The sequence below is a fragment of the Falco naumanni genome, chromosome 10 (assembly GCF_017639655.2).
Source record: "Falco naumanni isolate bFalNau1 chromosome 10, bFalNau1.pat, whole genome shotgun sequence".
In the NCBI taxonomy this organism is placed as follows: domain Eukaryota; kingdom Metazoa; phylum Chordata; class Aves; order Falconiformes; family Falconidae; genus Falco; species Falco naumanni.
In genome coordinates this window covers 2,809,227-2,821,607 of record NC_054063.1, presented here as the reverse complement: position 1 = coordinate 2,821,607, position 12,381 = coordinate 2,809,227, and the positions used below count along the sequence as shown (strand labels likewise).

The 12,381-nt window shown below is 38.3% G+C and overlaps 1 protein-coding gene across 1 annotated transcript in view; it reads left to right on the top strand.

Moving 5' to 3' along the window:
* The first annotated feature begins 977 nt into the window (after positions 1 to 977).
* MUC2 (mucin 2, oligomeric mucus/gel-forming) overlaps positions 978 to 12,381 on the top strand; it is a 49,717-nt gene continuing 38,313 nt past the window's right edge. The window contains exons 1-11 of the mRNA XM_040608848.1: positions 978 to 1,047; positions 2,683 to 2,947; positions 5,452 to 5,566; positions 6,256 to 6,346; positions 6,736 to 6,845; positions 7,090 to 7,306; positions 7,741 to 7,866; positions 8,624 to 8,741; positions 9,046 to 9,184; positions 9,837 to 9,947; positions 10,947 to 11,016. Of these exons, the coding sequence (XP_040464782.1) occupies positions 978 to 1,047; positions 2,683 to 2,947; positions 5,452 to 5,566; positions 6,256 to 6,346; positions 6,736 to 6,845; positions 7,090 to 7,306; positions 7,741 to 7,866; positions 8,624 to 8,741; positions 9,046 to 9,184; positions 9,837 to 9,947; positions 10,947 to 11,016 (1,432 nt within the window). The remainder of the gene's footprint in view (positions 1,048 to 2,682; positions 2,948 to 5,451; positions 5,567 to 6,255; positions 6,347 to 6,735; positions 6,846 to 7,089; positions 7,307 to 7,740; positions 7,867 to 8,623; positions 8,742 to 9,045; positions 9,185 to 9,836; positions 9,948 to 10,946; positions 11,017 to 12,381) is intronic.

The window sequence follows — 12,381 nt, the reverse complement described above, 5'->3', positions numbered from 1 at the left end:
GACCTTACCAGCTTTTGTGGGATCTGATGTGGGACAGTAGACTGCACATTTCATATTCACATAGAAGGTAGGCAAGACTGAACTATTGGGGGTTGTGTGTGTGCGTGTGTGTCTGAAAACAATTGTTTTTTAGTGTGGACAGTAATGTTTTCCTCTTTCTTTCTTTTATTTTTATTTAAACTTTATTTATTTCCCCCCCCTAAAGCTTAATATGTTGTGAAAGCCTCTACAACCTTTTGAATGGTCTTTCTGTTGCACCACGACAATGTTTGGTGGGGCATCTCTTTTGCTGTGAATTCCTTAAGCTTGCCTTATCTCATCTTGCCCATCTCAATTATGTTTTGGGCGCAATATGCAGTATGGGCTTACCTTGTTTTAAATGCTCCCCAAAGCTTTACAAATGAAAGGAATCCAACAATTGCCTGCAAAATAATATTACTATACAAGGTGTTGTATAATTTTTATTTGCAAGAGTTACTGCTGTCTACAAGGAGGTTCACAGGCATCGTTTCGTTTTTGCAGAAATCATTCTTGTGATGGTGAAAAATGAAAAAACCTTTGGGTCTGAAGCCATTGTTTGAGTGTATCTCATCCTAAACTTCCTTCAAGGGATTTCTTTGTTCACCCATTCCAAAATTCACTACTTGTTATAGGGGTTACTGAGGTTTAAACTTGGAATGAGCATGTGAAAAAGATTTAAAAGCATAGCATCCTGTAGGTGATACAGAGCAATAAAAAATTGCATGATTACTGAATCAATATTATACTATTTCCTGTATACTGAATTCCTTCATTTATGGTGAAAAATACCTGTCTGTTTACTTCTTATCTTCTGTAAATATCACGCCTATTTTTTTACCCCTCCTCTTTCCTCCTCCCTTTGTACGTCCTCCCCTGTGATAGAAGCAATTGTATCAGCGGATACTATATAAAGAAAAGTTTTTAGCAGAGTTCTTGGTTCGCCCACCTTAGCCACCATGGGGCTAAGAGCTGCCAGCCTTTTTCTACTCTGGCTGGCTCTTTCCTATGCAAATGAAATAAGAAAAGGTAAGCTCTAGAAATTAAATGATAGCAGATTGCCTCCTGTAAAAGGAGGAGAGAATTAAAATACTGCTGCAGAGGTAGAAGAAGGCAGTGCATTTAAATAATGTGCTGGGGTTTGAATGTACCTTAAATTTCTTAAACTTTCAAATACTGAGGCTACATGGCTCAGCCAACATAGGTAGATACTGCTGTCTTTGGATAGATTGATACCTATAACTACTGTGTTAATCTCTAATTTGATGTGCTTGGAAAATATTTTCAGTGTTACTTTTCTTTCCATGTGTTGATACTTTCCTAAGTATGTCAATTACTTTGCAGAAAGCAATTATAGGAGTTTGGGAGGTTCATTGTTACAGCAATGAAGAAAGTGGATGATTGTGCCTTTCGTTACTTTGGAATGACATAAATACTTTCTTCAAAAGTGTGTGTAGTAACATTGAACAAAGCTCAATTTGTCATTCAGGATGTTAATAATCCTTCTGTAAAAACTAATTTACTGTTATCGACTTTGAAGTGTTAAAATGGAGCTCTCTTACTATTTTTTTTGAGGGCTAGTTGATGAATTTTGGGCAGTGATCAGGTTTGGGGTATTGGTTTTGGGTTTGGTCTGATGCATCTTGAATTCAGCAATGGGAAGGAAGCATTATCTTGCATTTGGGATACCAGCTGTGAGCCCTGGGAGCACCTCTGTGTAGTGTTCCTTCTGGGAAGAGAAGCATACCAGTTTGGCTGGATGTATCTGTATGGCTGATACCATCAAAGTACAATAAAGCAGAGGTCTCCTTGGTAGTTTTGCTTTCTCAAATTAAACACTGCAAGAAAATCTTGTGAAGATGTGTGGCATGTGTGCTTTTTGTACCTTGGCAAGCTTCCCAAGTATGCTCAGGTTTTATGTTCACCCCTAATCTACAGCATCTTGATATTTATCAGACATTGTTAATTTTTATTTTTTGTTGGTATAGGTGGATAGGAAGGGAACAAATATCATCATCTTCATCTTTTGCTATTGCAAAAAAAAATATTTTTTTTTCTCCTACTATGGTTATTTTCTGGCCTATCTTCTAAAGAATTTCTGTTCTCTAGTAAGAGAAATCACTACTTCTGTTAGGAAAAGACAGGATTCAATAAAAACTCCTGTTGTACACAAATCCTTTTGTAACATTTAATCTATTTGCCTTCTAGACTAGGAGTGGTACCTTGGTTTCCTAGCTGTTTTCCTTTCTAGTGCATGTTGCATCAGGGAATAAAATAGCTCTTAGAAATATTTAATATTGCTAAAAATGATACTGTGATTTGGAATAAATTCGTGTGTTTGACAAGGCAGCTCTATTGCACCGATGCACCAACTTGCTAGTGGTCAGATGGTTAAGTTTCCCCACCTCATGTAGATAAATTCGTTCGCCTCAGTGAGGATTATATGATAAACCCAGGTCTCAGCAGTATTTGTTAATGTCTTATTCTCCATTAGAGGTTCACATCTCTTCTGTTTAGTAGCAAAGACTTGATCAGGCCTGACATCTGTGGGATCACTGTGCACGTAATTCCAAGTGGTTTCTACTGTAAAATGCAACACTTTTCTTGATGCTAGCTCATTCATTTCACTTTTTTCATACCTATTTCTTTTGCATCACTTAACAGGAAGGACAAGAAACCATGGCCACTATGTCTGCAGCACTTGGGGAAACAACCATTTCAAAACTTTCGATGGAGACATCTATCAATTCCCTGGCATGTGCGAGTATAATTTTGCTTCTGACTGCCGAGAGTCTTACAAGGAGTTCTCTGTCCACATCCAGCGTGCTCACAACAGCAATAACCACCCTGAGATCCAGTATATTCTGATAACAATCAAGGACTTTACGGTGTACCTCAGACCAAAACTGGCTGTCGTGGATGGGCGGATGTAAGTTCCTTTAATATAATAGTATTTCAGAGAAATGTGCTGGGAAGATAAAAGCAGGATTGATTCTTTGCACAGCTTTCTGTATACCAACCGTTAAGGTAACTGCTACAAGCATTTCCACAAGAAAAAAAAAAACAACCAAAAATCCCTTTTGAAATCCTGCAGAAAAATTGCTTTGAGGAGCGGTTTTAGTATTAATTGTCATTTCTGTGCTAGCATAAAGGATGATTTAAATGCCAGTCAGGAAGAGGTTTGCATGAATTGTTCTTCTGGTTGTGCAGGCAACAGTGCAGCTCATGAGCCAGACCTTTCACTGGCATTAAATGCCATAGCTTCCTTTGTTTTACGGCATCCCCTTAAGTTTACCATAGGAGATGGTCTAGCAGATCCTCAGAAATGAAGATGCATTTCTCTTTTTCTTTTTTCTTGTCTTTTTCTTTTATTTTGTGGCAGAGGAGAGTTGTTTTTTTCCAATTTTCATAAATAATTCTTCAAGATCTTATGGCCATTCCTCAAGGGATTGTAACAGATACAATGCAGGTCAAAGTTTACACTAATTTGTATGTGGCAATATGTACTTTTTCCACAGTGAGCTCCTCCTGTAACATGGTCACACAAGGAACTAGTCTGACACTATTACTGGTACCAAGTAGTGTCTTAACCTAGCCTTTCCTATCTTTTCCTATCCTTTCAGTGTGTGTTTATATATATATATATATAAACACAGAAACAAGTGAAGCAACTCATAAGTTAAGACATAGCTCTAAAGATGGAAGTTGACTGTTAGTATGTCTTAGCATAATTTAAAAACCAAACTTCTATTGTGATCCTAGGACTGGGTTTTGCCCCAAATTCAGCTTTTGCTCTGAATTTTGGAAGCCACTGCAATAAAAACCTGTTCAAAGATAGAAAATAATGTTCAGTTTTCCAAGGTTCATAGCAAAATTCATAACAAAATTACATGAAGCTATAAAAAAATGCATTCTTGCCTCAAACTGGAAAAGCCCTTTATTGCGTGTGAAAAATAAGTTTAGAAATCCTTTAAAAATTGTTTTTCTTAAACCAAGCCTCTTTTTGTTTGTTTGTTTGGGGTTTTTTTTGTCTTAGGTAGTATTCATAAAACAATAGATTCCTTCTGAACCAGTTTTTGTGTATGGGAGACTTTGTTGTAGAACTTAATTTCCCATATTGGTCTTTAAATGGCATGATGCATTGACGTGTAAAATAGCATTTCACACTAATGAAGTGAAAACTGTAAAGCAGAAAAATGTATGAATTTGCCTTTTGGTACCTGATCTACCAATTGATTGAATGTTCTAGTATTATAAAGAAAGAGAAACAGTCCATGCTGTGATAGCTGAAAGGTGAAAGGTTGCCCTGTGTTTTATAATCCCTCTCCAAAAAGCATGATCTTTTAAGGCCTCATTGTCCAGAGGATGAACAATACAGCCAAAAGTAAAAACAATGGTTTCTGACTTCCTACCTAGTATTTAGATGTATAAGTAGTTTGGCCATGTTAAAAATGCCTGAGGTAAATAGCAAGAAAAATCCCAGTAACAGGAAATTAGGAGATAAAATTCTCCCAGAGACTAGTTAAGAGGGGATGTGCATAGATACACATGAATCCTGATAGGCAGCAATTGTGTTGGCAAATCTGTACAAAACGAGCTGATTATTTTGACTAGGTTCCAGTTTACACTACTTCTGTTTGAACAGTCTCTAGTTCTTTAGATTTTATAGGATGAAGCTGCTTGCTATAATCCCTGTATTGCTGAATGAAGTTCAGCAGTGTGACTTGTTACGTAGTGCACTATTAGACAGATGTACGAGAACAGATCTGGTGAATTGATTCTTTATCAGAGAAAAATGTCTATGCTCAGCCTTCTGCAAAATACCTTCTATCACATTAACTTGCCTTGCTGTCACCACTGCCAGAGTTGGTCCTGCCAATTAATTAACTACTGAAACAAACTACTGAATTCCTCTTTACATGCTCCTTTCTTTTCAAACTTTTGTTGGCAGTCCCTGTCTCTGCCTGTGCTTTTTGAACTCTCTCTGGAAGAGGAGGATGCTTAGAAAGGAACATTCATTCTCTCTGAAGTCATTGTCAGATCTTTTGGTAAAGAAAAGCTTCCATTAATGTTGTTACTTCTTTCATTGAAGTAAATTATTAGTGAGTGTTTGAATATCTTCTGTTAATACCACAGTGATGATCGTTTGATTATGTTGAAGACATCTGCCATTTTGGCTTTTTTCTTAAAGAACCCACACTCTTGGGGAGGCTTTGCCTCTGAAATTGTGTTGCCTTTTAAAGGCAATGAGTTATCCTGTCCGATGTCAGAGAGAGAGGATTTTAGCCTCATTTAAACAAGGCATCCTGTGTGGCTAGGATCAGGTAGACAGATACTCTTTTCTCTATTCATTAGGGCATTTGGCTTATTGCAGACATCCGTGTCACCCCTTATGTTTCTGTATTAATGCAAAGTCTCTGGTTTTCTTCCTAGTGTGAAGACACCTTACTACAGCTCTGGTATGTTCATTGAGAGCAATGACATCTACACCAAGGTTTATGCCAAATTAGGCCTCATTCTGATTTGGAATCAGGAAGATGCACTGATGGTATGTATGATCTGAGTTGTCTTTATTGGTATTTCCTGGGTTTAACAGATTATACTGTGTACTGAACAGAAGTAGAATCTCACGAACTGAACAGAGCTAGAGTGTTAGGCTGACTCATCCAACTGACACATTACCTTATCTTAAAAGCATAACATTCATTTCTCTGCAATGTGATAGAGGTAGCAGTATGGCATGCAGATGATCTTACTCTTCTCAAGAAAGGGAGAAGGAGCTTTCTGAGAAATAACTGATGATTTTGCTATATCACTACCACAATCCAATCTGCATTTTCCTTCATTTGTCTTTTAAAGGACTTCCATCATTGACCTTCCTAATTTATAGCAAGACCTAAATTTTATCCCAGTAGGGGAAAAAATGAGGAAACGCTCCCAACCCCTGTGATTTTAAGAATGCTTTCCTTTTCATCTTTATCACCATGGTGGTTACTGCCATTACTGAAACACAAAAGCTTCACTCAATTCTGTTTTCTGTGTTACTTTTTACATCTAACTGTGTGTTTATTAACTATGTTAGAAATTCATTTGCAAAAGCTGTGTCTGTAGAGTTTTGAGTTCACCGTCACTTCTGCTTATAGCAACCTCCCTTCTGAGTAAATGTATTTGCTTTGAAATCTCTTCATGCTCCAAATAATTATTTTCTGGTTTTTCTTTTTTCTTTCCATTACCTAGGTGGAGCTGGACAGCAGATTTAGTAACCATACATGTGGTCTCTGTGGGGATTACAATGGAGTTCCAATCTACAATGAGTTTATCAATGGAGGTGAGTCATCCTACCATACATATCACAGAAGACAGGCTGATAAGCATTGTGCATAGGAGCATCTCAGGAGAGTAAATTTCACCTGAGAGATGCCTGTTATTGCCCCAGAATAAACATTGTGTTCCAGTGCTGCATTTCTGGTCTAAGGTTATTTTATTCCAGATTAATCATCTTGTTCTTTTCTCTACTGGCCTTCTTTTCTCATTACCACTTTACATTTTTAAGCACACTTATACATAATAGACGTAATTCAGAGCAGAGACCCGTGTCCAACAGGCATATTTGATACTATAGTAACTGTTCTGCTTGATCAGTAGAGTCCCAGAAATCAGATGCTCCTTGTGAATTTTTTGGGCTCAGCAAGTCCTCTTTGCGTTTTTTTCTCATAGATGCAAACTACAATTCAATTACATATGGAAATTTACAGAAGATCAGGAAACCCAATGCCAAATGTGAAGATCCTGATGAAACTCAGGCACTTCCAAGCTGTAATGAGCATGTGAGTATTCCTCATGGTGAACTTCACTTGCATGAGCACATGAAGTCATTCTTGTGCTATGGGGAGTTGGTCTGTGAGGAATTGGGAAGACTTTGTCCCTTCCAGGGCAAATGGTTTCTTCTTCCTTTCTTGAAAAACTGTTGCTGTTCAGAAGACAACAGTTTTCAATTTTTACGCCAAGACAGGAAGTGCCTAGAAGCTCAGGTGCTTATAAGTCTTAAATACTACTACTTTTCCTCCTTAGCGTCATGAGTGTGAGAGATTGCTGACTTCCTCTGCATTTGCTGATTGTCGGTTACGCCTTAATTTGGAAATGTACATCCAAGCCTGCATGCAGGACAAGTGTGCATGTAATGGAAATGAGGACTCCTTCTGCCTCTGCAGCACCATCTCTGAATATTCTCGCCAGTGTTCACATGCGGGTGGCCGGCCGGGTGAATGGAGGACAGAGTACTTTTGCCGTAAGCAGCTATATAAATCTTACAAAGAAGCAAGTATTTCATGGATATGGTGCTGTGAAACATTTAAATTTATTCTTTCTTTAGAAAACTACAGGCATATATTATAAATTTCATATCAGTAGCGCAATAAACTGCATACTATGTTCTTCCTGTTTTCTTCTTCTATCACCCTTGTTATTAAGAAATCTTTTTCAGCAAGTAGAAATTCTGTTCCCATTAAAGGACTGTGAGTTCTGATACTGCAGATGACTAGAAACCAAAAGAAGAAAGTATAAAGAGCAGGGAAAGCAGTTCAGAAACAGGCAAGCTTTGCCAGAGGGAGTCTGGCTTGGGACACCACTGACTTGAGGGGAGTAGGGGATATGGTCTGCAATTTCTGAGGAATGATGGACTTCACACACAAATAACTGGTAGTGTCTTTCTCATTCTTTCAGCCAAGACCTGTCCTGATACCATGATCTATAGGGAAAGCAGCTCACCCTGCATGGATACTTGCTCACACTTGGGGATCAGTAGCCTTTGTGAAGAACACTACATGGATGGATGTTTCTGCCCTGAAGGCAAGTGTTATTGTTGCTATAGTATGTGGAACAAAACCTAGAGCTCTGGCAAAGGAGGTCATAGCTAAAACATAAAATGTAGTCAAATTCTATCTTAAAAATTAGTACTGCTACTCATTATTCTGCTCCCCCCCCCCCCCCCCCCCCCCCCTGGGGAACATAACTATAAGTTTTTCTTAAAAAGGAGGTCATAGTTCATTAATTAATCATTGATTTTATAGTTAAATCATATTAACACAATGATAGGTAATAAACTGTGCTTTTTACTTCTCAACAAATTGACCTCTGCTAATTTACAGAAAATCATGGGTTTTAGGTTGAATAATTCTGAGACAGTGGACATCATTTGCCCAGAAAGTGATAGTGAGGAACAGTGAGTGAAATCCTCAGACTACTATCAACCTTAGGAAAAAGATTACAATTATAGTCTACATATGCCAGAAGGACTGAAAATGTAAACATGTAAATTTCTGAGATTGTTCCTCTATATTTACATTAAGCTTTTCATCTGTGTATGGTTATATAAATGGATACACTTAGATTTTCAAAGCTGGATAAAAGTATTTTCCCTGTGTCTTATAGGACAAAAAATAGAAACAGTATTCAAAAAGTAGAAACAGAGTTCTTCAGAGATTTGATAATCTCAGCCTCTGCTTTCTGTGTCAAGTTGAGTGCATGCCTCCTCTTGAGAGTTTCTGCTCTGTGGAAACTGCTTATTTCAGAAAAAGCTGGAATAGTTTACTGTTGTGCTTTACAGGAACTGTGTATGATGATATTACTGAAAAAGGCTGCATACCTGCTAGCCAGTGCCGCTGCAAGCTCCACGGAAAGGAGTATTCACCTGGAGAAAGCATTACCAATGAATGTGAAGAATGGTAAGGATCATGGTGGTTCATACGCCTTTCTTTGAATGGTTGTGAATGGGTCTGTGTTTTTCAATCTTCCACTTAGTCATAGGAGACTTCCTGAAAACATTTCTGCTGCGTGTCAATACAACCAATTTTCTGGAAAGTTTTCTTGTATCTGTGTTATATGGCAGGGGGGAAACTTAAGGAAATTGTCAAAGATACTGTTTTAAAACACCTGGGGATATTTTGCTGTTTGCTGGGTATACAGATGTTTTCAGTGCTATCAGCTCCTGCAATACCTACAAGCACTTTTTTATTTGTCTGTTTATAGCATCTGTGATTCAGGCAGATGGACATGTAAAGATTTACCCTGTCCAGGCACATGTTCAGTGGAAGGAGGTTCCCATATTACCACCTTTGATGGGAAGAAATACACCTTCCATGGAGACTGTTACTATGTGTTGGCCAAGGTACTGTGTACTGTAGGACTTTTTTCTTTTCAAGTAAATACAAGCATCTGTGCTCTGATAAGTAACAGCTATGAATTGTTGTTTTATTCCATTTTTATGGGATGAGGGAAGCAGAAATGCTAAAAGCTGTACTGGAAAATTCAGGATGGGCTGTAATAGCCCAAAGCGAGTTCAGCACTTGCTGCAGTGGGTGGTGAACTGATTCAGATAGTAGGCTATGTATGGTGTCATTATCCAGTGGAGTCCTTCACATATAAGAAATCAAAGGATCATGCCAGCTACGTGGACAGGTAGACTGCAAAAATTGGCAGTTCTCAGGATTAGAAGCTCTGAGCCAAATCTGTAGTAGCTATTTCTTTGTCTGAGTGCGAAAGGCCACTAGGGAAAGGAGCTAGGCAGGCTATTTTATGCATCTGTCCCTAAAATATCTGCTGCCTGTTCTAGGGAATGACAAAAGATCTTGCTGAACTATAAACCATACCAAATGATTTGTTTGAAAGACAGTTCAGCTTCCGGAGTCAGTGCTGAAATGGTGGTCTTAATAGCTAAGTTCTATTGTAATTGCTATTGTAACTGATGACTTTTTGTTTTGGAAATCATCTTGTGACAATTTTGATTGGACTAATGGATATTTATTTCCCTGTGATTATAGGGTACGGTAAATGACAGTTATGCTCTCCTGGCAGAGCTGACTCCCTGTGGCTCCACAGACAGGCAGACCTGTTTGAAGACTGTCGTGCTGTTAGTAGATGACAAAAAAAATGTAAGTGTTTTGTGGGTTCTGCTAGATATATTGAAAATTAGCATATTTTCCTTACTCTGGAGCAATAACTAATTTTGTTATTATTAGTTGCTGTTGTGGATGATAAGGCACCTCAGACAGGCTGAAAAACAGCTCAGGCTTCTGCCTTGAGAGCTCATAACAGACCTAACCAAAACAAAAGATGACATTCAAATAAGCTGATATCTTCCACTGTTCTCTTCTCTGTGCTATATGATTATTCTCACTGTATTCCAGGCTGGGTAGAAGTAAGAGTACCATTCTTACTCCCCTCACAGTATTTTACTTTATTCAGATACAATTTTGTAGATGTAGTTGATTCTTTTTCAGAAGAGATGCCATCTTTGAATGTTGATACAATCCATACTTCCTAAATATTTGTATTTTCATTCACTTTAGCATTCTGTATGGGAATTTCTAGACTGTATTTATATATAATTTTGCATACATGTACACAGAATTTTCCTCCCTTGTTTCTGGTCTTCCACATCCTTGCCAGTGTAACTGGAACAAAACTAAACAAATCAGAAACCCATCATTTTATGTTTCTGTATACAGAGTAGCATCTCTTCAGGAAGCTTAACAATTGGATTTCTTATTATGCCAGAATTGTGCTAAACCATTACACTAAAGCTGTGGCATACGCTTCTATAGGGAATAGGAACTTGCTATAGATTCTGAAGGCCTGATTTTTTTTCTACTTGCTGAAACCAAAGTGCCCAATATAAACAAGCTTTGCATTTCATTACTGATATAAACTGTTGTAGGCAGGTGTAAGTGAAACACTGAATAGCAAGACAAAACCTTATTTGTATCCTACAGGTCTGCTGCCACATTCAGTTTTCAGATAGATTCTTCCATTCAAAGATTTTAAGTTCTAGTCACAGTCGAAATGTGAAAAATCCTCCCTCTTAATTTTTTTTATTAGTTCCTTTTCCTCTCAGTACCTGAAACCTCATTATTCTATTTGCTGTTACACAGGTGGTGGCTTTCAGATCAGATGGCAGTGTGTTACTGAATGAGATGGCAGTGAATGTGCCTCATGTGTCAGGTAAGGGACGCAGCCATCACACACCTGACTTCTCATGTAGGGGTGTGTTATTTTAGAGGCAAAAGTGGAAGAGAGGAATATGAAATTTGTTCAGATTTTGGAAAAAAGTTGGGAGGAAGGTGATTTAATAATTTCATGGACAGACTGACTCTAGACAGCTGATGACTGAAAAAAATATCCCTTCACTTTTGTCATACGTTTTGAATATACTTTGACATGTAGCTTGCGAAAGAGGGATTGCCATCGCTTAAAGTTAAGGCAGGTAACTTAACTTGCCTATAAAGAAGGGTGTTTAGCACTTTCCAAGTCTGGCTACGTGGTGTGGGCATGTCCTGGCTCCCAGTAATGGTGTGTCTCAAGCATGTCTACCTCATCTCTCTTCTTCCCATGATTCATTTTTTTCCCCTGTGGGAAGAAAGCCTGGCAGAAGGTATCTGCTGTATTTTCTGGTCAGCCACAGCAGGAAAGATGATGTGCTGTGTAGCACCCTCTTATTTTCTCACCTCACTTGAGACAGCATCTTTTTATATAATCAATGGATTTAGACACTTTCAGAGGTTGACTCAGATCACCTAGTTTAGGAGCCTAACTTCTGGTGGAAGGTCACTATCAGACAGCAGCTGTGAGCTCTGGGAGTAACTTTTGAAAGGATTACAGAATTCCTCTTTATCGCTTCTTTTTGGATATGTTCAGGCAGCACACTGACACAGTATGTGTTGCTTCTTACTGGCCTATCGGGAGATGGCAAGTTACTTGCTAGAAAGGAATTCTTTATCTGAAAGAACAAGTGTTCATGGGATGATACGTTCATGGATGCTTGTGCAAAAACAATTACAGTGTGTAGCTGAAAGTTTTAGAGAAGTTAAAGTGCTCTAGACAATAAAATAGATCATCTAATAAGTAGATTAAATAGATAAATAGAGCATATTATAATAGATTTACTATAAGAAATCAGTTAGCCAGGAGATGTTGGGTTTTTTGACTTTAGCAAAGCTTTTGATACTGCCTGTCAGAGTAGCCTGGGCAAACTGTCCAGCATGCAGCTAGGCAAATGTGTTATACATTTGGTTGGCTGGAAAGTCAGGTTCAAAGAGTTAGTAGTAAATGAGGTTAAATCAGGTTGGTGGCCAGTCACCAATGGGGCTCCCCAGGGTTCAATTTTAGGGACATTGCTCTTTGTATTCATAAATGGTCTGGATGCAGGAGTTGAATGTACTTTAAGTAAGTTTGCCAATGATAATAAATTAGGAGGAGCTGTGGAATTCCTCAAGGGTAGAGAGGCCTGGATAGACTAGGAAGCTGGGCAATCACCAACTATATGCAATTTAACAAGAACAGTTGCACCTGGGACAAGGTAGTCCTGGT